General features: G+C 38.8%; 3 protein-coding genes across 3 annotated transcripts; all 3 read left to right on the forward strand.

Moving 5' to 3' along the window:
- LOC109716538 (alkane hydroxylase MAH1-like) lies at positions 561-4,833 on the forward strand. Its single transcript, XM_020242047.1, has 2 exons — positions 561-1,178; positions 3,575-4,833. Exons 1-2 carry the CDS (start codon positions 618-620, stop codon positions 4,565-4,567), a joined length of 1,554 nt encoding a protein of 517 aa, XP_020097636.1. The 5' UTR covers positions 561-617; the 3' UTR covers positions 4,568-4,833.
- LOC109716593 (probable LRR receptor-like serine/threonine-protein kinase At1g34110) lies at positions 14,162-17,975 on the forward strand. The gene is made up of 2 exons (XM_020242124.1): positions 14,162-17,030; positions 17,349-17,975. The coding sequence occupies exons 1-2, from the start codon at positions 14,162-14,164 to the stop codon at positions 17,729-17,731; spliced, it is 3,252 nt and encodes a 1,083-aa protein (XP_020097713.1). The 3' UTR covers positions 17,732-17,975.
- On the forward strand, positions 18,192-25,128 carry LOC109716328 (SAC3 family protein B-like). Its single transcript, XM_020241705.1, has 11 exons — positions 18,192-18,794; positions 18,868-19,106; positions 19,247-19,347; positions 19,462-19,677; positions 20,234-20,461; positions 20,814-20,905; positions 20,994-21,087; positions 21,649-21,741; positions 21,824-22,554; positions 22,641-22,755; positions 23,183-25,128. The coding sequence occupies exons 2-11, from the start codon at positions 18,935-18,937 to the stop codon at positions 24,944-24,946; spliced, it is 3,606 nt and encodes a 1,201-aa protein (XP_020097294.1). The 5' UTR covers positions 18,192-18,794; positions 18,868-18,934; the 3' UTR covers positions 24,947-25,128.

Consider the following 27,630-nt stretch of genomic DNA (forward strand, 5'->3'; position numbering starts at 1 on the left):
AATATAATGTGATAGGTACAGAAAAATGTATTCAAAGTTGACAGGGTCAATATACACACGATGGTAGCTAATTAATTAATGAATTAAATTTCCAAAATGTTGCCCACCTAGCCAGTATACGTACGTGTGTCCTGATCTGCATCTTTTTATCAAGAAAATGAAGCTCTCTCTATCGCAGTAACACAATCTTAAAAAAGATATATTAAATATTTTGTAATTAATTTCACAAAGACAATTAACAGAGAATGGTATTTAAAATCAATCTTTTATATCGATCTCTACCCAATATTTAACTCACTCGTGGACTGATTTTCGAACTACGTAAAACAAATACAACATGCACAAATCTAAAAAAGAAAAGAAAAGAAAAACAAAATAAGATCGAGTAGAATCCTCAAGAGATACTGATGTATATATATTTATCAGAGCCTCCTATATACTGAGATATATACCTACTCGGACGTGAACCTTTACCTAACCATGTTTACTCGCACACAAATTGTAGCCCTAGCTACTTTGTGCTCAACTCAAACTCGGGCTTATAAGTATCAAGTCACGCCACCCTCAACTTCCCATGTACTAACATTCTGGGTCCTTTTTTACACCACAAAATTTTAATGGCTTCTCCGCAGCTTCTGCAACAGCTTCTCTCGTTCCTGCGAACGCACCCGGAGCTCCTCGTCTCAGTCTTCTGCTTCCTCCTCCTCCGCCGCCTCTCGCGGGGGCGCGGTAGCGGCGACCGCGACTGCCGCCTCCCGACGAACTGGCCGGTGGCGGGAATGATCCCCGGGGTGTTGGTCAACATGGAGCGCCTGCACGAGTGGAGCACGGACTTGCTCCGGCGCACGGGGTGCACCTTCCTGGTCAGGGGCCCCTGGCTCAACACCGTCGACGTGCTGATCACTTGCGACCCCGCCAACATGCGCCACGTGTTCACGTCCAACTTTCCGAACTACCCGAAGGGCACGGAGTTCGCCAAGATATTCGACGTGCTCGGGAACGGCATATTCAACGCCGACATGGAGTCGTGGAGCTTCCAGAGGAAGAAGGCCCACCTAGTGATGAGTGGTCCGAAGTTTCGGGCCTTCGTCGAAGCGTCGACGAAGGAGAAGCTCGAGAAGGGGCTCGTCCCGGTCCTCGGCCACCTCGCCGACAAGGGCGAGGTGTTTAACCTGCAGGTATATATACATAGGGATGGAAACGGGGCGCGGTTAATTAATAATCAGTGTCCTAAAGTAAGCTCGGCGAAAACTCAGTAGTTCCGGATTTAGAGCCAAACTAGCTAGCTCCATCAAATTCAGCTGACTCAGTCCGAGTTTCAAGTTAAACTCGATCGGACCGCGAGTTTCTTTAACATTCACTAAAGTTGCACCATTTAATAATTTTCTACTAAATATATAGTAAAAAAATTTAACCTAGGTATATAATAGATATAAGAAGAGAAGAAAATAGTAATATTGAGATAATATACCACGGACAAAATTTAATAAATAATTTTAGAGACTTTTGTTTAGGGTGTGTATATATATATATATATTGGATTTAAGACTGTTGTGCTCTCTTAAACTTTTTTCGATCATGAAATTTTTTAATATAATTTTATTAGATTTGATTTATCGTATTTAAAATATCTAGAAATAAATTTTATAATTTTTCGATATCATTTACCTAGCGATTAAAAGGGTTTAAAATTAATAATTTTGAATGGTTGATGTCTACCGTTTCTAAGTTGAACGGTGTATAAGTATCCAAATCAGATGAAATTTTTAAACAAAATTCTTTATATTATCTACAACTAGATCGATATCTTTGATTGAAAATTTTAATTTTATATCAACACTTTTTATGCGATTTTTTTTTAGCCGTTAATTTTGAATTTTTTTCCATCACTAAGTAAATGCTATCGAAAAATCGCAAAAGTTATTTTCTACATATTTCAAATACGGTAGATCAAGTCTATCAACGATTCGAATATTTTATCATCGAAAAAGGGTTAAGAGTACGAAGGCCTTCGTGTTTTTAAGAGTATAATAGTTCTTGTGCTCCTAAGTTTCTAACTATTCATCAATTTTGATAGATGATTAGGATTAATCTTTCATTTCTCTCTCAATTTCTCCTCTCGCTCTCTCTGTCAATTTCTCGTCTTTATCTCTCTTAGTCCATGCCCCTACCATCCGTCTCCACCATCGCCTTCCTACCATCACCATCCACCATCCCCTCCACTAGATAGATGGTTGCGAGGATATCAGTTTAAAATTAACTTGACAAGTTTATTGTAAGAGATTCCATGCTAGATAGGGTTTTTTTATGTCTCTTTCACTGGGAACTATTTATAGAAATAAGTATGCATATGTATGATATTCTACTTGTGTGTATATGTGTACGAAACACAAAATTTTTCAAAAATAACCGACCGTCTCTAGAGCAAGTAGCAAAGAGTTTAGTGGTTGGTACCCGAGGCCCAAGTTCGAATCCTAGTTGATTCACATTTTCAGCTAAGTTTATTTCTAAATGAAATAAATAAAGCGGGTAGCGTGCTGCTACCTATCTCTTAAAAAAAAAAATTTCAAAAATAGCATCTACGCAAAATTCATACTTGTATTCTTATTTAATTAGAAAGAAATTGGTAACAAAGTATTGGCCAACTCGAACGTTTGAAATGTAAGCAAATTTTAAAATTTAAAGTAAAACTATGTTTTTGAAATTTAAATTTTTTTTGCAAAGCGTGCATATATTGCATGTGCATTTCTACTAGCTAGTTATATGTAAAAGAGATAATAAATGTTTTGAATTTTTCAAGTTTTCTTCCATAATACATATTTATTCCTGAAATACACCTATACTTAAAATAATCTTATAAAATTTCACATTATTCGAAAGATATACTTATGTCTTAAATACTCTTACATGTTTTTAAGTTATCCAACGATAAGTTTTTAGCTTAATTATCAACCAGCACAAAGATAATTTCCTAATCTATTTAACTTTAATAGAAAATAAAATTTAAATGAATAAATTTACTACGATTCTCCCTATTTTTTCAGTCAACTAGTTGATAACAAATTAATAAAATTAGTTAATTTTACATATACAATCAAATTTCATCTAAATTTGCATATAACTTTTTTCAAAAAAAAATTAACTTTCTTTCTATTTTCTGCAAAGTCCTCGTCATGCATGCGCACTTGTACTAGTTTAATAAAAATTATTAAATTATATATTACAAACTTTTTATAAAAGTTTTTGAGAGGTTTACTAATATTTTTTAATGGATAAACAACAAGGTTTAATGTTTAAAACTTCATAGCACAGCTCTGAAAAAGTCTACCCACTTTTATTAATTCTATTCTATTATAGGAGCACAACCGTTAATTGATCCTAGGATTGTAATCTTAGGATTTACAAATCTTTTTTTTTCTTTTTGTGTGTGCGTGTTTTAGTAAAAGAAGGAAAAAAAAAAAGAAGATAAGATTAAGTAGAGAAATATAGACTCTTGAATGATATAGGATTGTAAATTAGAATCGGGAATTGGTTGTAGGGTTGCTGATCGATGCGTGAACATGCATGCATGCAGGATGTTTTTCTCCGGTTGACTTTTGACACCACGTACAACTTCGTGTTCGGCGTTGACCCGGCCAGCCTCGCGGTCAACTTTCCGACCGACCCCTTCGCGAAGGCCATGGACGAAGTCGAGGAGATCCTCTTCTACCGCCACGTTATCCCCAGAGCGTGGCTCAAGCTCCAAAAATGGCTCAATATCGGCGACCACCGCCACATGCGTGCGGCCCAGGGCACGATCGACCAATGCATCGCCCACATCATATCGGCACGAAGAGAATCCAAGAACACTACCGCAGCTGGCGCCGCCACCGACGACATTCTAAGTGCCTACTTAGACTCCCGGGACGAGTTCGACGACAGCGACGCCGCTTTCTACAAGTTCCTACGCGACTCCACCCTCAACTTCATGGTGGCGGGGCGGGACACGACGAGCTCGGCGCTCACGTGGTTCTTCTGGTCGCTGGCGCAAAATCCGCACGTGGAAAAGATGATCCTGCAGGAGCTGAGGTCCTTGGCGCCGAGAAACCCTAGCTTTCCGACGTCCGCGGAGCTGCGCGATATGGTGTACTTGCATGCAGCGCTGTGCGAGTCGCTGCGGCTGTTCCCGCCCGTGCCGTTCGAGCACAAGGCGCCCGTGAGGCCCGACGTGCTGCCGAGCGGCCATCGTGTCAACAAAAGAATAAGGCTGATATTTTCACTGTATGCAATGGGGAGGATGGAGGAGATATGGGGGAAGGACTGCTTGGAGTTCAAGCCGGAGAGGTGGATTTCGTCTTCGGGGAAGCTGCGGTACGAGCCGTCGTATAAGTTTCCGGCGTTTAACTCCGGGCCGAGGACTTGCTTGGGGAGGGATCTCGCTTTCACGCAGATGAAGGCGGTCGTCGCCGCCGTGGTCACGAATTTTCGCTTTGAAGTGGCGCAGGGCTTCGTCGTGAAGCCGAGGCTTTCGATCATACTGCACATGAGGAATGGCTTGAAGGTTAGGGTTAGGAAGAGGGACAGTTAACCTCATGATCGGAGTGCATGCGTGCTTTGTTTATATATGATCACCATGCAGGTTACGTAATAGGAATATTTGAAAAGGGGTATATCAAAAGAAAAAAGGGGGGCATGATGATTTACATTAAAAATGTTGTGGATCGATTATACTTTGTTTGTGCATGATGATGTTTGATCGAGCGTTTAGTGAACGTGTTAATTGTATATGTTTAATACGAGTATGGACCTAATATATAGTAATTAAGGAAGGAAATTAGCATATATGTTTTTGTATTTTATCTGAGAATGAATTATTGGACTCTACTCGACCACGTCGATCTGTATTTGTCTAATTATAATCTAATTAACTCCACCTTTCTTTTTAGAAAAAAAAAAAACTATTTTTAATTTGTCGTAATAAATAAGGAGTATTATATTATGTAACTCATTAAACAGTGGATAACGTTGCGCGAGCGCTTTGTGACACCTCTTAATTCGTGAGGTGTTCCGTTCATGCATCTACGTACGTGGAGCCCTTAATTAATTTCGTCCATTTACGAGGATGTTTTTGGAATTTTAGGTGTTTTTGGAACTTCATGAATTAATGCGCACACAAGTCTTTGAAAAGTGGTTAGTAAGCACGACATAAATTTTTTTATTAATTTTGATTTTTATTTGTTCATTTATTTTTTAACAAGCTACGTACACTACACGACAAGGTAAGCAAATTAAGAATGAAAGAAAAATAACAGCCAATAAAAAAGATGGGAGTTAATTTAATGACACTTTACCTGAGAGATAGAAGGGTTACCTACCATTAATTAAGATTTCTAAGACCAGGATTAATTTAGTAAGATGCGTGCATTTTATACTTTTCTTTCTTAAGCATCATTTCATATCTTTAATTACTCCGTGTTGAGTAATTAATGACCTGGAATATATTTGCACCTATTTATCCTCAAACAAATGTACAGCGATGTGACTACTGGTTTATTGCAATTAATTAACCCCACCAAACAGTAGTGAATGGTAATTAACACGACTGTGGTGTTGCTTGTAAAATGCAAATTATATATATTAATTGTAGCACCTTGTAATTTATTGATTTTTTCCAAGGAAAATTTTTAATTTTAAAAACACTAAGTCTACGATTCAAAAAGGTTAATTTGTAGGATTACAACCCTTGATCCAAGGATTGTATTACTTCTACCCTCTAGGTTTTTTTTTAAAAATAAAGCTTTTTTGAATTTCAGTTAAAAAAAGAGGGTAATATATATACAGGAGATGATCAAACTAAGAGAAAATAAAAGCTATTAGATGATAGAGCTGTAAAATTATAATCAATTTTTTATTATTGTAGGCTAACATAGCCCAAAATTTTTATATGGTTAGATGCCGTGTCAAACTAACTAAAATATATCTTCTTCAGAAATAATAATAAAAGAAAATTTTAAAAAGCTACTACTAAACCTTTTCTTTTTTCTTACTAACTTGAAGAGCCTCTTAGATATATACACATACATATTAATTGCAGGTCACTTTAATTATCTCGCGCGTCACAAAGATTGAATTTGTGTTTAATACCAAACTATGAAGCCTTTTTTTTCTTTTCTATTATCGTTAATAAATAAGATTAATTTAAATGAAAACTAAAATAAAAACCATAAGAAAAACACATTAAACTACAAACTACGTACTAATATACAGCAAATTAATGTAAATTTATACTTAACGAAAGCAATTAATATTTGAAATTTAAGCTATGTACGAACCTACTTTGGCAGCTTATGCATCAGGAATTTTATTTGTTTCAAAATAGTTAGGCACTGCTTAATTATCAATCATCAATCACCTGCAAATCATTTTCTGTTTGGTTATCAGAAGAAAATTAATTACACGATAGGTATCTCTTAATTAAGATAGGTTTATTTTATTTTATTTTATTTTGAGAAAAAGATAGGTTTAATTTGTTGCGTTACCAAGTTGCTAAAAGATATTGCTCGTCACCATTAACGTAACATCCACATTAAGAAAAAATCCCACTCGTAGAAGAAAAAGATTTGATGAGTACGGTTTTCAATATTTTCTTCTTCTTTTCTTTCTCAGAAAAAGAGTTCCACACTTCTTAAATTCCCAATAACTCACCCTGAAAAGTTTTAAAAGAAAGAATATAATTAAGGTAAAAATGCATAGATAATTTTGATTCAACTATTCAATCTTTTAAAATTTTGATTTTAGTACTCGATCTTTAAACTTTTTTTATTTAAATAATCTGATGGCTTTTTTGAAATAAAATTTAAGCTAATTGCTTATTGGAACGAATTTATAATTATATAAGTTGTATAAAATATATTAACTAAACTTGTAAAATTATAAAGTTAAAGGGTTACTAACTGACTCAAATCAAGTAAGTTTAAAAGCAGTAAGATTAAAATGGGTGATAGTTGAGGTAAATTTTATACATTTTTATATAATTAATATGATTGTTCCTCTTAACGCATGATTAATTAAAATGTATGTGGGCTACTATATGGGCCTTTAATGGGCCAACAAACTATGATATGGCCTGTTATGGGCCTATGAGATATGACACGGATCTTTTGGGCCTTGATGGGCTTTGAGTGCTTTGTTAAAATTAAATCATTCTATTTAATTATCACAATTAAATTACATGTTTTAAAGATTTTGGACCTGATTGTAGCTGATTCGTGACGATTATTTGAAGAATCGAACATGCAATCTTTTTTCTTGAACAGCTATTCGATGTTCCGAATTTGAATTCGACTGATGTATCATCAATCCTAATACTGTAACCTTGCAACTGCACCTTTTGCGTGAATATATGAAATATTACACTAATTATTGTTGTCTCTCTTCAAGCTCTTATAATTACTTACCTAGGTACTTTGTCACTTAAAAGTTAACCTATTTTCGATGCCTAAACTTCAGGGAAAGAGGCACTTGGGTCTGCAGATTTAGCATTAATTATAGTAATAGTACAAAGGGACACGGTGACAACCTATGTATTAGGGTTTGGGGCTCAATGGATTAGACACTTTAGAGATACCAAACTAAGGATTATTTTAAAAATGAGGGTACACTAATGGTACACTAATTAATTGAGTTTAACCTCATTCATCTTTTTTATTAAGTGCGTTGCTTAATTTGTTAATAGGCTTGTACATATCTTTTACCCACCTTGAAGTGTTTTGCCACTGTTGCTTGGATTATTCTTCTTTGCATAGAATGCTACAGAGTGGTTAAGTATGTTTATGCTTCCCAAAGTATATAGTTCATAGATTAATTGTCGCCTAGCGAAAATAGGTTTTTTAACTTAATTTTTTTTTATAGTTTAAATTATAGTATAAAAAAATCAAAAAATATTGTAAACACCACAAAGATGACTCTAACAAGTGATGCTCTTCATTAACCTCTTTCTAAACTATCTAGTTAATTAGGAGTAATTAAGATTTAGGAGGTGGAAATGAGCCGAATAGGCCTACGAAGCCCAAAATTGTGCTTATTCCTGATTTGTGGAGTTTTACTCGATTTAGAAATATTGCGTGGAGAATATGATTTAGGATTGCATGGAGACTACGGTGAGAAAATATCACGTTTATTTCTTTGAAAAAAAAAACTTTGTAATAGTTTAATTACGATATAACTTTTATGGTTCAACCTGAAAATGGAAAAAAAGAATACCCCTACATGTTTTTTCTAAAACCCATTTTGGTTCAACAATGTTTTTTTTTTTTGAGAAAAACAAAACAAAAAAAAAAACATTGTTGAACCCATTTTGGTTCAACAATGTTAGGTAGGATTCAATACCAAACAGTCCCTTTTATTTGAGATGCGCTCAAGTCGACGGAATTTTGTGGAAAATAAATAAGGTGATTCAGTTCGTGGAGTACCATGTTACTCAAAAAATGGATCGAGCTGATCTTAATATATATCTGAATTAAGCTCTCATTGTTGCACCTGTTGCTCGATTGCGATTGACCTCAAAATCAAACTTGAGTAGTTTCAAATTGAATCTGATCTAATATCTTGGGTTTGGGTTTGGCTCGGATTAAGCACTGCAACTTAATTAATAGTAATAATAATAATCAAATTGGATCCATTAGCCAGAAAACATGATAGAGTAAGTGCATGTATCTGAGGATGGATTTGAGTTCGGCTCGATCGTATGACAGATTCAAGAGAGTGTCTTACAACATTATCATGCTTAAGGTTGCGGAACACATGCCATCATAATTTCCTTTGACCTAATTTGGACCTTGGATTAGGAGTCTTAAACCTAGGACTTATGAGCTGCGACCCCTCGTAAAGAAATTATAGTGATCTAAACTTAGTCTAACATATCTCAACTTTTATATTCTTTTCTCAACCATAGAATAATATTTTTATCTGTGAGCTTACGCGGTCTGAGCAATAATAATTTATCGAAATTAATGTGAGTTCCAAGATTCAAAGTCCAACCATATATTTCAATGGAAACTACATATGATCCTACTAGTTTAACAACAAAAACATGGTTAATTAATTAGTGGGTGTATATATATGGCCGTACCATATGTCTATGTATATGTAATTTTCCTAGGTCAAGCCATTGATGCATGGGTTGGGTTAGTTATTAACCTCTTTCCTTGAGCATTTTTTGCCATCTCTTGTAATTAAGCGCCCAAGTTGTTGCACTTAAGTGATTGTCGTTCATAACTATACGTACGCTCTTCACGTGCACTTTAATAGTTGTATATTTTCGAAATATTCACAAATATAAAATTATCAAAGATGTCCTTTGTGTTACAGAACAAAATATATAATAGAATCCAATATGCCAGTTTTTTTTTTTTTTAATTTGGGGAACCTTGCGCTACTTCAATATTAGTATATTTCACAAGAAAGAGCATGATATAATATCACTAATTTTCACAAAATACAATAACAAACAATGCTCTAGTAACTAATTAATCAACAAACTAGGACTATTGATGAATCATTTTTCATTTGATTGATGATGTCACTAATAATATGGTAACAGAATCAATCCTAAACAATATATCTTAGTAATTAATTTAATGTTTTTATTTTGATTTTGATCTCGTATTTAACGACGTAACTCTCAATCTACTATTTTCTATATCAGTAACGTTTGTGTGTACGTACTTGGGTCCAACAACATTACTAATAACCTCAACACCAAAATCACATGCAAGTAACGTAATTATACGTCGCATATGCACCGAACTTTAGGAACCAACCGAGTTACTTCCGGCCCGGTCCGGTTCGATCCCGGCTCCTATTTCTGAAAAGAACCGGACCGGGGCGGGTTCCCGAGGCGGTGTCTCGTGCTACTAGTACGGTCAAAAAGGTAAAAAACAAAAAACCGGTTTTAAAAATCCCTTCCTAACCCGCCCAGACCATTCCACTGGTGAACCGTGCCTGGCCATTTTTTCTTTTAATATTTTGAAGCCCGGTCCGGTTTTTTTTTTTTTTCCCCTTTTTTTTTACTACCCCTTTTAATAAAATTTCCTTTAGCCCAATTCCCCAAAACCCCCCACCATTCTCCTCTTGGAATTAACCCAACCCCTTGCCCATTTCTTAATTAAATTTTACCGTGCGTTAGGTACCATGATTTTACCCTCTTTCACCCTCCCTTAGTCCCTTTTAACCTCCCCCATGTATGGCTTAATTAGTTGTGTCATAAGGCATAATACTATTTAATAAAATGTTTATCCGAATAATATTATTAAAATTTTAAAAACTATTATATTACAAAATCTCCATTAGCTTCTTTCTTTGTGGGATAGCGTTAGAAGTATAAAATTAAAACTTTTACTTATGGGGTTTAAATTCATATTCACTTTATGTAGAATAGATATTTCAGTTTATAAAGTATTGTCTAAAGTGAAGACGTAAATAGTGTCAAACAAATTCTTAGATAGTATTTTAAAATTAATCATTCGACTAAAGAAACTCTAGTTTCAAACTTTCACTTTTTTTTAAAAAAAAAACATTATTATGACTTTAAAAAATTATTTAAATAAATTAAATAATACTTATATAGAAAGTTTTGTGATCTGTGTATATATATCTCTCGCTCTCTCTGACTACAGTCCCTCTATGATTCTCTCTCCACGCCTAACACCTTTAGGTAAACTAATGGGAAGAGATAAATTGAGTCCCAAATGAAGCATCCCAATACATGGAAATGGGTGTTGTTCCCCTCCACTCCAAGAGGAGGGTTTAGTCCTTTAACTTTAACATCACACACCCCCCTAAGCTTTTTTATTTGCCTCGCCCTTATTATCATCAAATGCTCCTCTTCCCAAGGATTAATGGTACTATATACTAAGCCTTGGTTGTAAATTTGTAATCTAATAAACCCATTTGGGCCTTGACCGTGACCCCACATGGGGGGGGGGGGTGTGAAATGACCAAAATGGGCATGAGGTTTAGGGCATTAATTGGGAGGGTTTAAGGGCAACTTGGGGGAATTTAAATTTTAAGGGATGGGTTTTTGGGGTTTAAGAAGGGAGAGTTTGGGGATTTGGGAAATTGGGATTAGGGATAAAATGAGAGTGTGTTATTGGTTAAACGTGGGTTGTTTTTTGGTTTTTACCAATCCCAAAATGGGGCACTATACCTAAAACCCAAAACCAAAAAAATGTACCCCTAATTGTGGAATTAAAAGAATAAATAACTCTATTGATCTGAGTTTACGTTTAATTATGTGAAGTAATTAAGAGCAATCACTGCTTATTGAAACATATAACAACTCTATCTATTTTTGGTCTCATTTATTTCTGTTAATAAAAAAAAAAAGAGTTCTAGATAGGTAGATAAGCTACAATAATAGACTTAAGCGGCGCACCCTGCATTGCAAGATTCAAATTTGAAAGGGCTCCATATAAACATGTACCTACATGAGCTTTGATAGTGAGTGATGTTTATATAAAACTATTTAAAGATAACAAATACTTGTTATGTTAAACTCAACGCAGATGAAAAACAATACATTTTTATACACAGTACTAAAAGGCTTATCTTTAAGCTATTTCATAAACAGGCACGGAACTTATGAACGCCCAGTTAGGCGAATCATAAAACATGTTTTATGATTCAAACCTAGGATTATATAATTTACGATATTATTTCTACTAAGTTGCGCACAAACGCTAACCAAGAACAAGATAAAAGCATATTAATTTTGACCAGCTTACTTATAGGACAACACGAATCATAAAGCAACCGTGCTTGTGGGGTGGGTGGGTATGATAGGAGCATGCATGTTGAGTGAGATGTTATTAGAAATGGAATAAAAAAACACTACTAATTAATTCAAGGAGCAACCCTAGAGTAAAGAGTTGCCCTACTTGGTCTAGTAATAGTGTACACAATTATATAATAGATATTAGATTAGACATAGATAGGTAATAAGACATTGGGCACTCCTTATAATCAGGGTTTTATTTTTAAGTCCCCAGATTTGGGGCCCACAAAGACACAGGAAGCAGCCGCAGATCACGTGGGCGAGGGAGGGGGGAGGGAATGGCATTTTGTAGACCAACTTAGATTTTCCTCAGACAAAATCAGAAGATTTTGGCACTAGTTTAATATATTAATTAACATATATATATCCTCTTTATATATAGTTTTATACACACTCCCTGTCCCCTGAAGTATTTATTCGTAGAGCAATATATCTTACATTTTATCAATCTGCTTGGTAGAAATTTTTTCATCACCGATCATTTCGATATGACTGGTGATTTTAAACAGTACAAACTAATTATATTTTTCTAAAAATTTTTTCAATTGGTAGTGAATAATATTTTTATATTTAATAGGTAAAAAAAATTCACTCATTTCATTAATAAGATTGGTAGAGCGTATGATGTACATCATAATTAAATAGGTTGTATAGATAATAATAGCATTATTGCTCTCTTCCTAGTTTTTAAAGAAAGTTTTTCAAACACCCTCATGTTTTCATCGTATGCCTAAAGCTCCTCCTATCTTTAAGGCTATTAATGTACATCTAACATTTTACTCCTAATAAGTGTTTCGAGATGAAAAATACTGGTCTGAGTATATGGTGTATGTTTTACGCCACTCAATTGAAGGGTTTAATTTTTTTCTTTCGAGTGTTTAGTATTAAAAAAAAAAGTTGGTAAGACCACTAAAGAGTATATTACTCTTTGTGTGGATTAATTAAGTGGAAGATTTATATTCTACTTATAGATGGATGGATAGTATTATTACTTTGATTTAGAGATTATGAATATATTTTAGTGGCTTTTATTTTAGCTTTCAAATATAACCATTTTTTATAAATTTTATGATAAAATAAAAGTACAGTATTTGTGAGTTACCGTGAAAAACTAAACTAAGATTTACGGCTCTAAAAGTAAAAAGCTCTATTTTGAAGTTCTCACCCTTTAACATCAATAGATTGTTTTTTTTTTTTTTTTTGAGAGATAGATAGCACACTACCCGTTTCGTTTATTTCACTTAAAAATAAATTTAGCTGAAAATGTGAATAAATTAGGATTCGAACTTAGGTCTTGAATACCAATCACCAAGCCCTTTGCGACTTGCTCTAGGGAGTGTCGGTAACATCGATAGATTGTTGGAAAAGCTTTTTTTATTTTGGCATAATGATTTATATATCTAAAAGCACCACTACATTCTATCATATGACCTAACAAGGTCTTCATGGGTTGCCAAGAATACTTTTGAAAATTTAAAATACCTGAAGGTTATTTGAGCAAATCTTCCTTTTGACTCTCTCTCTCTCTCTCTCTCTCTCTCTCTAACACACATGCACAAACACACAAAATAAAAGCAACTAAAGAAGGGAGCAAATATATGAGTGGTGAGTTGGGGTTTCTTTATAGAGAAGGAGAGGGAGTAGAGGGTTTTGGGGTTTGAGGGGTCTAAGCAAGAGAGGTGAGAGAGCCGGAGAGAGTAGCAGCAGCAGCAGTAGCAGACACCACCACCGGCGTTTCCGGCTTCTTCCGTATGACTTTTGGGTGAAGCTGAAGCAACAAATACAATAAGCTTCTCCTCTCTCACATGGACAGCTCCTTTGCTTCCTCCCTCATCTTCTTATCCTTCTCCTCCGCTTGGTAGTTAAGTTAGTGAACCTCATTTCTAACTATCTACTACTCTACTCTCTGTGTCTCTCTCTCTCTTAATTTCATCACTCTCTCATGCTACCTTCTTGGGTGCATGTAAGTAGAAGCACCACAAACCCATTTCCTATTTCAAATAGAACTATAAAAAGCTTTTGGTGCCTTGATCAACTCATTCTCATTCTTCTTTTTTAAAAGTTTTGGTGGTTTTGCACTTAAGAAATTTTCTCAACTCGTGTTAGTTAGCCACCACCACCACCTGCATTTGCCCCTCGAATATCTTTTACAAGCAAGTATCGCTCCCATTATGTCCGAGCAATCATGCATGCAATTAACATGCTGTAAATGGTGTATTGATCTAAACCTCCCCCAAAAATCTCATCATCAATATTATTAGACTACTTAGTAAGTAACAACCTCAGGAGGAAGAAGGAAGGAGGAGGAAAGAGGAAATTAAGAGGAAGAAGGGAAAATCCATCCAGATGATGAGGCTGTTCCTCCTCTTGATAACGTCCTTATTATTCTCCACATTCAGCACAACCATTTCCCTGTCCGCCGACGGCAAAGCCCTTCTGTCCCTCTTCTCGGCGGCAGATCCCGCGAACTCCTCAACCTCTCCTCCGCCAACGTCTCCGGGCCCATCCCCGCCTCCCTCGGCGCCCTCGCCTCCCTCCGCCTCCTCGACCTCTCCTCCAACNGATGAGGCTGTTCCTCCTCTTGATAACGTCCTTATTATTCTCCACATTCAGCACAACCATTTCCCTGTCCGCCGACGGCAAAGCCCTTCTGTCCCTCTCTCCTCCCTCACATCCCTCCAACTCCTCAACCTCTCCTCCGCCAACGTCTCCGGGCCCATCCCCGCCTCCCTCGGCGCCCTCGCCTCCCTCCGCCTCCTCGACCTCTCCTCCAACTCCCTCTCCGGCCCCATCCCTCCCTCCCTCTCCTCCCTCTCCTCCCTCCAGTTCCTCCTCCTCAATTCCAACCGCCTCTCCGGCCCCATCCCCCCTGCGCTCTCCAACCTCTCCTCCCTCCAAGTCCTCTGCCTGCAGGACAACCTCCTCAACGCCTCCATCCCTCCCCACTTCGGCTCCCTGCTCTCCCTGCAGCAGTTCCGCATCGGCGGCAACCCCTTCCTCACCGGCCCCATCCCGCCGCAGCTCGGCCTCCTCCTCAACCTCACCACCTTCGGCGCCGCCGCCACCGCTCTCTCCGGCCCGATCCCGCCCCAGCTCGGGAGCTTGGTGAACCTCCAAACCCTGGCTCTGTACGACACCGACATCTCCGGCCCGATTCCTGCTAGCTTGGGCTCGTGCGCGGAGCTGAGGAACCTGTACCTGCACATGAACAAGATCGCCGGCTCCATCCCGCCCGAGCTGGGCCGGCTACAGAAGCTCACAAGCTTGCTTCTTTGGGGCAATTCCATCTCGGGTCCCATCCCGGGCGAGCTCTCCAACTGCTCTTCCTTGGTGGTGCTCGACCTCTCCGCAAATAAGCTGTCGGGAGAGATTCCTCGAGAGCTCGGTAAGTTATCGGTGCTGGAACAACTCCATCTTTCGGATAATATGTTAACCGGGCCCCTGCCGGAGGAGCTGAGCAACTGCAGTAGCTTGACCGCTTTGCAATTGGATAAGAACGCGCTCTCTGGGCCGATACCGTCGCAGCTTGGGAACTTGAAGTTCTTGCAGAGTCTCTTCTTGTGGGGGAACTCGATTTCGGGGACTATCCCTCCGTCTTTCGGGAACTGCAGCGAGCTCTATGCGCTCGATCTTTCCAAAAACAGGCTTACCGGGACGATCCCCGATGAGATTTTTAGCTTGGAGAAGCTCAGCAAGTTGCTGCTTTTGGGGAATTCGCTGACCGGTCAACTGCCTCCCTCCGTTTCCGATTGCCAATCTCTAGTCAGATTGAGGCTCGGAGAGAATCAGCTCTCCGGGGAGATCCCGAAAGATATCGGTAAGCTCCAAAACCTCGTCTTTTTGGATCTTTACGGTAATAATTTCTCCGGGAGATTACCTGCGGAGATTGCTAATATTACTGTTCTGGAGCTTCTTGATGTGCACAACAACCAGTTTGTAGGAGAAATCCCTCCTCAGATGGGGGAGCTGATGAACTTAGAGCAGCTCGATCTCAGCCAGAACCGCTTCTCCGGAGATATCCCTTCAAGCTTTGGTAATTTCAGCTACTTGAATAAGCTTATTCTCAACAACAATTTGTTAACCGGGCCGTTACCGAAATCTATAAGAAACTTGCAGAAGCTAACCATGCTTGATCTAAGCGGGAACAGCTTATCCGGCCCAGTTCCTCCTGAGATTGGCTTCTTAACAAGCTTGAGCATAAGCTTAAACTTGAGCTTTAACAAATTCGTCGGGGAATTACCAGAGGAGATGTCTGGATTGACGCAGTTGCAATCTCTGGATCTTTCGAGCAATTCGCTCTATGGGAGAATAACAGTTCTGGGCATGCTTACGAGCCTAACATCTCTTAATATCTCGTACAACAACTTCTCTGGTCCAATTCCTGTCACTCCATTCTTTCGAACTCTATCGCCAAATTCTTATTCTCAGAACGCCGATCTTTGCGAATCCTTCGATGGGTATACTTGCTCTTCTGACCTTATACGCAGAACTGCTCTCAAATCGATCAAGACCGCAGTTCTTGTCTGTGCTGTCTTAGGTTCAATCGCACTATTATTCGCTCTGGTTTGGCTTCTGATAAGCAGAAGAAGGAAGTTAGCTGCTGAGAAGGCAATGATTTCTTTATCCAATGGGACCGATAATTTCTCCTACCCGTGGACCTTCATTCCGTTTCAGAAATTAAACTTCAGTATCGAAAACATTCTCGAGTGTTTAAAGGATGAGAACGTGATAGGAAAAGGGTGTTCTGGAATTGTATACAAAGCCGATATGCCTAATGGGGAAATCATCGCTGTGAAGAAGCTATGGAAATCGAAAGAAGAACCAATCGATTCATTCGCGGCCGAGATTCAGATTCTAGGGCACATTAGGCACCGAAACATTGTGAAGTTGTTAGGGTATTGTTCGAATAAGTGCGTGAAGCTTCTCCTTTATAATTACATCTCAAATGGGAATCTTCAACAGCTCCTGGAGGAGAATAGGAATTTGGATTGGGAAACGAGGTACAAAATCGCAGTCGGGTCCGCTCAAGGTTTAGCTTATCTTCACCACGATTGCGTGCCTGCCATTCTTCATAGAGATGTTAAGTGCAACAACATTCTGTTGGATTCGAAGTGCGAGCCTTTCCTCGCTGATTTTGGGTTGGCGAAACTGATGAATTCGCCGAATTTCCATCATGCCATGTCCAGGGTTGCTGGTTCTTACGGGTACATTGCACCAGGCAAGTAAACTCTTCCTGGTTTTTTCATTATTATATTCTTTGCTCGCTAGCTGAGTTGCTATGCTATGAATCATTGCAAATATCTGGTAATTAGTTCTTCGAAGTTACTTTAGTTAAGTTCCAAGTCAACTACTGTATTAAGTCCAACCTAATAAGAATTTCCTTAGAGAAACACCACTTCTTGGTTATAAGATTATGTTCCAACAAATGCTAGAATTCGAGTAGTTCGCCAAAAGATTTGCGTAGTTCTTTAGTCATTTAATTCAGTATAGAGACTGTTGAGAAACACAACTGATTATGGGGTTTACTTAATTGCAGAGTATGGGTACACCGCCAATATAACGGAGAAGAGCGACGTGTATAGTTACGGTGTGGTACTTCTGGAGATCCTAACCGGGCGGAGCGCCATCGAGCCGATGGTTGGAGACCGCCTCCACATTGTGGAGTGGGTGAGGAAGAAGATGGGGAGCTTCGAGCCCGCGATCAACATCCTGGATTCGAAGTTGAGAGGGATGGCAGATCAGACGGTCCAGGAGATGCTGCAGGCGCTGGGGATCGCCATGTTCTGCGTGAACTCCTCGCCGGCTGATCGACCCACGATGAAGGAAGTGGTCACGCTTTTGAGGGAGGTGAGGAGCCCTCCGGACGAGGCGGGGAAGACTTCGCAGCAGCCTCTCATTAAACCCGCGAGCCACAGCTGATAGATGCTAGTTTCATTTCTCTCTTTCCTTCTCCTTTTTCTTTTCTTTTTTTCGGTGATCTCTTTTGAAGGCTATATTTGGTAGTTTTTGTTTGTTCCCAGAAAGAATGCAAATTCTAGGCAGTTGAGGGAAGAAGAAGAAGAAGAGAAGAAGAGGAGGTTTTTGGGTGTTTAATTTGGTGCTATGCTGGTATTGTTGTACTGTACAGTTTTTATTAGATTGCAGCATATTGAGATTTTCTTCACATGACTTATCCCAAAGCCTTTTCTCTTGCTAATTTGTCACAAGAGAATTTTTAAGTAGAGAAAAATCACAAATGGTGAGCAGAATAATGTAGAGCATGATATGTGTCTTGATGCAANTCGCCCTCGCCCTCGCCCTCGCGCATACCTCTGTCCGTACCCAGACACACGCCCTCGCCCTCCTCCGCTGCCTCACCCTCGCCCTCGCCCTCGCCCTCGCCCACCTCTCCGCCCATACCCACCACGATCTCCTCCCTACCGTCGCCAAAATAAAGGAGCCGCGTGGTGCTGGAGGAGTAGGGGAGCAGGTGGAGGAAACGAAGTCGGAGCTAGGGTAAAGAGAGGCACAGGCGAGGGTGCGGGATGAGCAGGATTGAGGAGGAAACGAAGAAGATGAGGATAATTTGGTTATTTTGTCACACCGTACCCCTTTGTGAACATTTTTATTTTTTAAGGGGGCAAAGTGTAGGTTTTTGAATGACAGAGAGGAAACGTGAACAAGTGGGTATTGACAGGGAGGTTTTCTGTAATTTAGCCTTTTCTAATCTTTGTCTTTTTGATAGATCACTTGCTGCACCGTGATGTTTCAGGCCTGATGTAACCCTTCGGAATTTGGACAATCAAAAGCAATCGCCTATTGGTTCACACTCACTACCTCATCAGAAATTCCATACCTTTGAGCCTTCTTCTGATACACATAATAAAGCAACCCTTTCCCCACCAAAACCAGTTTATACAAATGCTGCTAAAAGGGCCCGGTCTCCTCCTCTACTGGTTCCTGAAGCTTTACAGAAGCCACTTGTTCAGCTTGATTCTGATAGGTATCTTTGTGTTTTTACCGTTCTTATCTTGGTAAAGAAACAGTTTGCTTAACAAACTGAATATTGATTGCAGAGAAGAGTTGGCAAAGGCGAAGCGTCTGGCCCGCTTTAATGTAGAATTAAGCAGACCGATAGAGAAAATGGGTGATTTTTCAAAGCAAAATACTTCGTCATATAGACAGAATCATGCTTCTTTGGCCGAGCACAATGCACTGGAGCCAGCTGAAGAAGCAAATAGAAGCAGTGTATCAGACATCGAAGTCTCAGAATCATCTCCAGTTGTGGTTGGGCTTTGTCCAGATATGTGTCCAGGTTCATTCAATGTTTCCTTTAATTGTTTACACATGTTAGGGAGTATTATAAATTTATTTTTTAAAAAACAAACTTGTTTCCATATTTAACTCCATGCTGGAATTTCAGCCCTTTTAACTTTTTCTTCCACCTTGCTTCAGAATCTGAGAGGGAGGAGCGTGAAAGGAAAGGAGATCTTGATAGATATGAGCGACTGGATGGAGAGAGAAACCAAACTACCAAATACCTTGCCGTTAAAAAGGTACCTGGTTGATGTTCTTAGTCTCGTGTCTGAGTAATAAGATATGTTCTTAAATAATTTTTTACCACCCTCAACAGGAAGCATGATACTGAAGTTCTTATTTCATTCATGCAGTATACTAGGACAGCTGAGCGAGAAACTAGTTTGATAAGGCCACTCCCTGTGTTGCAAATTACGGTCGATTATCTTCTCAATTTGCTGGATCAACCTTATGACGACAGTTTCCTGAGTATATACAACTTCTTGTGGGATAGAATGAGAGCAGTGAGATTGGACCTCAGGATGCAACACATCTTCAATCAAGAAGCTATAACAATGCTGGAGCAAATGGTATATCCCAGATTGCAGCTCCTAAAATTTATTCACGGCTACATAACGAAAACCACACCTGTATTAGCAGCTCTTAAAAGTCATTCAATCTTGCATTTTGCTTTTGTGTCAAATCAAATAGGTCCTAAAATCCAGGATAATGTTGGATTCAGATGCAACATGGAAAAAAAATGATACATACATTGAGTATATTTACCAATAAACTGCCAATTTTGGTAGCTCTGGTGAAGAAGGGACCTTGTTTCTTGGGTTTTTAGATCTATTATTTAGGATCCAGTTTTATGTAAGTATTCAGCTATAGAAGCCTGAAGCTGTGTTATATGCCATCCCACTCCCGTGAAGTTTTGCATCCAAGTTACTATTAGTAGTTGTCCCAAAATTTTGGACCAATTAGTTTAATGTAAAGTTGAAGTTGCGACAATTAAAGTGTTGGGGAGTAACCAAGAAAGAGAGGAAAGTACAGAGATGTTTTTTGTAATTTAGCCTTTATGTATTTGCTCTTTTACTTATACAAACTTTAAATATCACTAATGGTTTCTTCTTTTACTGCCACCAGATAAGACTTCATATAATTGCTATGCATGAGTTATGTGAATACAACAAAGGAGAGGGCTTTTCAGAGGGGTTTGATGCTCACCTCAACATTGAGCAGATGAATAAAACATCAGTTGAGCTGTTTCAAATGTACACTGATCATAGGAAGAAGGGAATAGTTGTGCCAACCGAAAAGGAGTTCCGAGGTTATTACGCGCTTCTCAAGTTGGACAGGCACCCTGGTTACAAGGTACCTTATTTTTCAAACTCTAAACTAGATGGCTCTATGCCTGTATGGTCCGGCTTTTGGAACAACTTCTCTGGAGAAGCAGCAGTTTGGCTTTTGGCAAACAAGTACTCTGTAGCTTTTGCTATGGCAGGATCTGGAATAAGCTTCTTGGGCCCCAAAAGCAAAAGTTTCAATTTGACGATTCTGTTTCTACTACAGTAAGAATTTGTTGAGGAGATTTTTCTTGGGCAAGCTGTTAGTGCTTCTTCAAGCAGCTGTACTCAAACATCATTTCTGCGGAAGCTGAGGCTAGATCAAACAAATGATTTAACGGTTTCTTGTAATTGCCCTTAATTGTCTCCTATCATGCTAGGTTGAACCTGGTGAACTCTCGCTTGATCTCACTAAAATGTCTCCGGAGATAAGAAACAGCCCAGAAATTTCATTTGCAAGGGAGGTGTCAAGGTTACTACTACTCCAATCGCTGTCATCTGATGGTTCAATATTTATTACTCTGGACTATTCATGATTTTGTTTGGTTTTGCAATTTCAGAGCATGTAGATTTGGCAACTACATCGCCTTCTTTCGCCTTGCAAGGAAAGCAACTTATCTGCAGGCATGCTTGATGCATGCTCATTTCACAAAAGTATGTAATATTTCCTCTGCTTGTATATTCCTTTGTCATTTAATTATTAGGACTAAAATCATAGATATTCAGTGGTCTTCCTTTAATTCCAATTTGGCCCATTATTTAATTTGGTGCAAAATAACTCATGCTTATTTTCCTTGCAATTTTACATATACAGTATGATTGATGAAAAAACCTTGCCAACTATAAAGTGTCATTGTGAGTGTCCTTTTAGTACCATATCATCTTTTCTAGGCAAATTTAACTTTTTTGCACCAAACAAAAATTGCTGACATCAGTAGCGAGTCTTTCGCAGTAATTCAACCTTTTGGATCCTAAGTGCAATGGGATAAATGTTAGTGGGTGTTTTTTTTGCCCACTTTCCCTGAAGCAAATTAGAGTACACTGTGTAATAAGAGCAAATAGGCAAAAGTTGGTGGGGTTTTATGAATCGAATCCTAGGATTTATACTTCTGACGTGATTGTGTTCATGAGAGTTAAGTCTTTTTGCATCTGGTAAGAACTCAAGTCTGCTCGCTATTGTGTACATGAGATCTAACAAAATTTCGATGTTTCCAGGTAAGAACACAAGCACTTGCTTCTCTTCACAGTAGTCTTCAGAATAATCAAGGGATCCCGATAACTCATGTTGTTAACTGGCTCGGTATGGAGGTAAAAGTGTTACTTTATTTATCCTTTGCTTATATACATAACAATCTTGATCATCACTGACTACTCGTTTTGTGCTGCTTAGGGAGAAGACTTAGAGTGTCTCTTAGAGTATCACGGATTTGCATTAAAGAAATATGAAGAACTTTATATGGTAAAAGAGGGCCCCTTTCTCAATCAAGATGCCGACTTCCCAACCAAGTGTTCTCAACTTGTGCAGCTTAAGAAGTCGCAAAGAATTATCGGCGACGTTTATTCTGGTCCTACTATGTCAGCTCTCACTGGCGAGAGGGTTATTCACTCGGATATGACGTTAGAAGTAGCTGATGAGAAAGGAGTTGCTTCGGAAGCAGAAGTGATGAATGATTTGATTGATGAGCCAATGGTCGATAATCAAGCATATAATCAAGTACATCCCAAATCTCGCACTCTTCCTCAAGCACAAGAACTGCTTGAAGAAGAGATTCCACTAGCACGTGTGAGCACTGAAGAAGTTGGCACAGTCAAAGAAGTCACTTTTCCACTTCCGGTTTCAAGCAGTGTATCTAAAGAGAGCTCCATAAGTAGCTATCCACAGCAAAATGCCGACGATGAAGTCATTGAGGCGTCTACAGACACTTCAATGGATCAAATGATATTGATGAATACGGAAGTAAATTTAGTTGAGGCTGGAGTGCCTGGAATTCAAAACTCTAACTGCAATCTTGAGAATACAAATGATCAGATGGATATTGGTGAAAATCTCAGCAAGGAAGCACCAGCGCTTGTAGTCCATCAGGAAAATGTTGCTAGGCAAAAGCTGAAGCTAATCTTAAGGTTCAAAACTCTTCTCATTATCTGATTAATAGTGGTGATTCACGAACCAATACTGAAACTAATTTCGGTTTTCTTTTAAATACCAGGAGATGGATGCGACGAGCTGTGCAGAAGAGGTTAAGGCGGGAGGAAAATAAGATTCTTGCTATTGCAGCATTGAATTCTCTCACAGTGGGACCGCCACTGCGTCCTCTGGGAGCAGTAAGTTACCTTCTAAAGATGTAGCCTGTTCCATGTATTACACAACTGATAAACATGCAAGTTACCTTCTAGACTTGTAGCTGATGCCATGTATTACGCGAAAATGATAAACATACTTACATAGAACATTTATTGCAAATCTGAATTTTCATGTATGCTCTCCAGGTAACTGTAGTTTTTACGTACGTACCCTGCATGTACAGACATTTTCCTCTTTAAAAACCTACATTCTGACAGAATGATTCCCAATTTAGTAGTATTTTTGTATGAGATTGTACTTTTATGGGGCGTATAAAAGTTTTTACATTTTACAAGGTTATGTAAGCAATTACATTATTTTATAGGGACCTATGTACGTGTAAAAGCCTGAATATTATACAAATGTTGTAAATGTAACTGCTTATAATTCCGTTTTCTTCTGATGCAGGCTCCAAAACATGCTTGCGAAGTGCTCAACATCGACAAGGCTCTGAAAGAGAGATACCTTAAACAAGAAAAGTCATTGTCGAGGCTGAACATTTCAGAATTGGTTGCACCGATTTTAAGTGAGAGAACTCCCGGTATGAAATGCTTTTGCTGGAAGCTGCTTATCCTCATCCCACCATCACAAAGTCGAATTGTTAAATCGGCTTTTGGATGGTGTCTCTCAAAGCTCATGGGTCATGGTAGAGAAGACAACGAACGGCTCGTTTCCTTGCCCCACTTGTCGATATGGAAGAAATGGTTAGGCTGTCAGAAGAATTCGCCCGAAATCTGCTGTTTATCTGTTGTTAGAGGGCTCGACAGTGAACAGGAAGTTTTTGAAAATGATAGCATCGATGGTACAAGCAGCTTAATATATCTGATATCGGAATGCATTCCATGGGACTTTCAGAGGAATCAACTCCACAAACTTGTAAGGTCTATACCATCTGGATCAAAGCTGCCTCTTTTAATCGCTAGTTTTGATACTTACGGAGAAGAGAAAGATCTAGTTTCACAAACAGTATACGACAGGCTCAGCCTAATCAGCGTGGACAAATCAAAGATAAGCTCATTGTCAATTGTTTTTCTAGCTGGTAATATCCCCAAAGGCTTCTTCGACGACGATGAATTGAGAAGTGGTCTGAAATGGCTGGCGTATCATTCACCTCTTCAACCAGCTCTCAGTCTCGTGGATACTCGTGAATTGGTCATGAGCTACCTGAGGTTTCCACTTAACATCCTCGAGAATTCCGACGCTTCTCAAGTGGGCCCCGACCAATGTATCTCGGCTTTCAATGACGCCCTCAACAGGCTGATAGGGCAAGTTCATTTTGCTGCATCCGTGAATTCAAATGGATGGCCGTGTCCTGAGATTGATCTTCTTGAGAAGTCGACTAGTGAACGGAAGGTTGTGGAGACATTCTTACCAAGCATAGGCTGGAGCTCGCCTTCAAGAATCGAGTCGCTAGCCAAAGCAATAGTTTGCTGCAAACTCCCCGAATTTCATTACGACCTCTCTTGGCTGAGCCATGGCTCTCACATGGGCAAGCAGATTCTGAATCAGAAGTCGGCCCTTGAGGAGTGCTTGGTCAACTATTTGACTCGAACAAGTCAATTGTTGAATGCTCAACTAGCCACAAGTGAGGCGAGGGTAATGGTTCAGACAGGTGTCGGCCTTGAGCTCCGTGGTTCGTCTTACTACATAGTTCCGAGATGGGTCGACATTTTCCGACGGATATTTAACTGGAGCATGACAAGGTTGGTCTCCAGAGAGTGCTCGCTTGCTTACATATTGGAGGAGCATCTCAATAAGGTTTCGACAGAGATTGATGCTATCACATCGTGGGAGATCAAGACTAGCAGTTTCGAGAGCCATCGGCGGTTGAATCCGGTTCGCTTTGATGAGCTTGTTGAAGCTTGTTGTAGTCTTCCCACTGTGGAGAAGCCTGTTTCCGTGCCGAGGGCCGAATGTTTTCCTTCTCGCGGGGTTGTTCATGAAGAAAGCAACAATGCTTCTAAAGGCATTGTTCATGGCGAGGTAAACACTGAGAGGCATGGAAACATTAGCTCTGATGATAGTGGATCCCTTTTTGGCACGAGAGAGAAAGAGTCAGTAGTCGCGTCATTGTTTAAGAATAGTAACTATTTAGACAGTTTTAATAGGTTATTTGAGAGGTGTAAGCAAGTGCAGGACACGATCGATAAGAAGCTCGCTTTTTATTTATAGATCCTTTGTGTATTATCTCAGTGAGTAGTTTTGGTCATGTCCAGGCATTATTCGAGGGGTTTAGGTTCCTTTTTTTGTGTGTGTGTGTGAATTTGCACCTGAGAAATGCCATGGACAAGTCAAATTGTAACGTATTTTTTCGTTGTGGAAATTTAATTGAATAATCGTTGTTTGTTTTGTCATGACAAGCGATTCCCAGCTAATGTATGTAATACAACTAAAATTTCTGCAGGGAACGTTTGATTATGTTACAACTTCTAAAAGCTAGAAATAAGCTGCATACAATTTACTAGGGGGCAATCCAGCTAGCTGTTCGCGAGTCAGCTTGTGTTCGGCTCGAAATGAGTTCGAGATCGGCTCGCTCATTTAGTAAACGAGTCGAACACAAGCTGGATTTTTCAGCTCGTTTAATAAACGAGCCGAACACGAGCTGGGGTCAACTCGCTCGTGTTCAGCTCGTGTTCGGTTCAGCTCGTGTTCGGCTCGATAGCAGCTCAAATACATATATTTTATATTTAAAATAATTTATTTAATTTATATATTATATATAAATAATTAATTATATATAATATATATTTTTATTATTTAAATTTTAGCAAAATAAAAATATAAATGCGAGCTTAATTATAAAAAAACTCATTTATATATAAAGTTTCAACTATTAAATCATAGTCTAATGGATAAAATTTTATAAATTTATTTTTTATATATATTTAATCTAATCTTTTTTAATTTATTGTTCGTTGGCCAGCTCGTGCTCGGCTTGTCTGAATTTTTCGGCTCGATATTTTAACGAGTCAGCTCGTGTTCAGCTCGTTTAATAAACGAGCCGAACACGAGCCGACCCCAGCTCTCGTGTTCGGCTCGTTTACATCCCTAGATGCAAGTAACTAGCATTTAAGAATGGAAGCCTAAAATGCGGAAAAAGCTTTATAAGATTTGTTCTATTTGAAGCAACAATACAGCTCTTAGCTCCTTTTCGAACCTCGAATTCTTGAACAGTTTTTTCTATTCGAGAAACTGATAATTTTTGGATGTAGTAGTAGGGTTGAAATAAGCTTCTGCGTACCAAAAGTCAATAATTAAAATTTGAAAGATCAACGTTGAGAAAGTAATCGAGTTTCTTCGAACAGCTGTACTAGAAAAACCACATATAGCATGTCCGTTGAGCCACCTAAACTAATCAAAGGGAACCAATGAGTCAACAACTTATTTACTTTTAAATCTAAGGAGTATTAAGATGCATTTTTCAGTGCCACACGTGCACAGTTAGGAGGAACCCACAAGCCTACTCACCATGCATGCATATGCTTGTTGATGATACAAAGCCCCGCATGTGGGGGTGTCAAAGTACGTGAAAGGAACAAGAACATATAATCAAACATGTAGCGCGCATCTGAGACCCTTCATGTGCGCTACAGAGTGACTAAAAGGTGCGGTGGGGGTGGGTGGTGTGGGGGCATGCTTTCGAAACGTCCCTGTGTTCCCCCAGCATCCGGCAGCTTCCGCAATGCACAGCAGGTTTGTGTCCTTTGAGCAACACACACAGAAAAAAAAGGCTGCAGATTCAAATTTTCACAAATTTGATAAAAATCCAAACATTCACCGAATCTGAATAGCTGTGATGTGCCCATGGACAAGTTATATCGAATTAACTTTTAGGTGAGACAAAACCAGTTTATGTGATTCAGAAGACTATCCATCGCTCCACCGTGGTAAAAACTAAGATTTGGCTTTGGGGTCTGCTTGCCATAGTTTTTTTTTTGAGAGATAGGTAGTATGCTACCCACTTCGTTTATTTCATTTAGAAATAAACTTAGCTAGAAATGTGAATAAATTAGGATTCGAAATTGGGACCTCGGGTACACACCATCAAGCCCTTTGTCACTTGCGCTAGAGACGGTCGGTGTCTGCTTGCCATAGTTGAAGTATTTGTAGACATGCTACTTAACCTGTTTGAAGCTTTCTACTGCAAACAGAAACAAGGGTTTTAAACCGGAGTTTCAATTCTGAAAATCTGAAAGCTCATTTTAACATAAATTTTGGACATCTAGTTTGCTGAAGCCTCCAATAAGAAGAAAAGATGCTTCAAAAGCCATTCAAACTTTCAGGCTCTAAAATTATCTCGTTCCGGATGATTTTGGTCTCTCTGATAAGCTTAAGATCGACATACCATAGTTCTCCCACTCACCATCTTTGATCCTCTTGACCTTAAATACAGGTCACCTATATGTTACTTGTAATCCTCCAAAAATTTGAAGATAAACACCTATATTAACAAACAAAGCAATGAAATAACTGAGAAAATCGCACAAGCAGTCGAAAAATTCAGCCCTCTTTTAATCTACCAGAAAAGCAATATCTTCTGCAATAATTTACAACAAAAGGCTATACTGGAATCCAGATACACACCTATAGAAAGCATTCTCTAGTGTTCTGTGTTCTGCAAAAAGTGAGAAATAATCGATGCGGCTTATAGAGAAATAGTGGGTAATATTTGCCCCCATTCTTTTCTTCTTCTTTGTTTTTTTCATGGTTAAGTTTCCAAATATGTAGAAATGGAGACGGTTGGAACATGGCCATTTTACATGGAAGATGTTGTGATGACCTCTTCTTTGCTATTGAAAGCAGCTTTTTGATCACACACCAACATAAGTAGAATAAACCTACAACCACGATGAACT

Source organism: Ananas comosus, linkage group 10 (assembly GCF_001540865.1).
Source record: "Ananas comosus cultivar F153 linkage group 10, ASM154086v1, whole genome shotgun sequence".
Lineage (NCBI taxonomy): Eukaryota > Viridiplantae > Streptophyta > Magnoliopsida > Poales > Bromeliaceae > Ananas > Ananas comosus.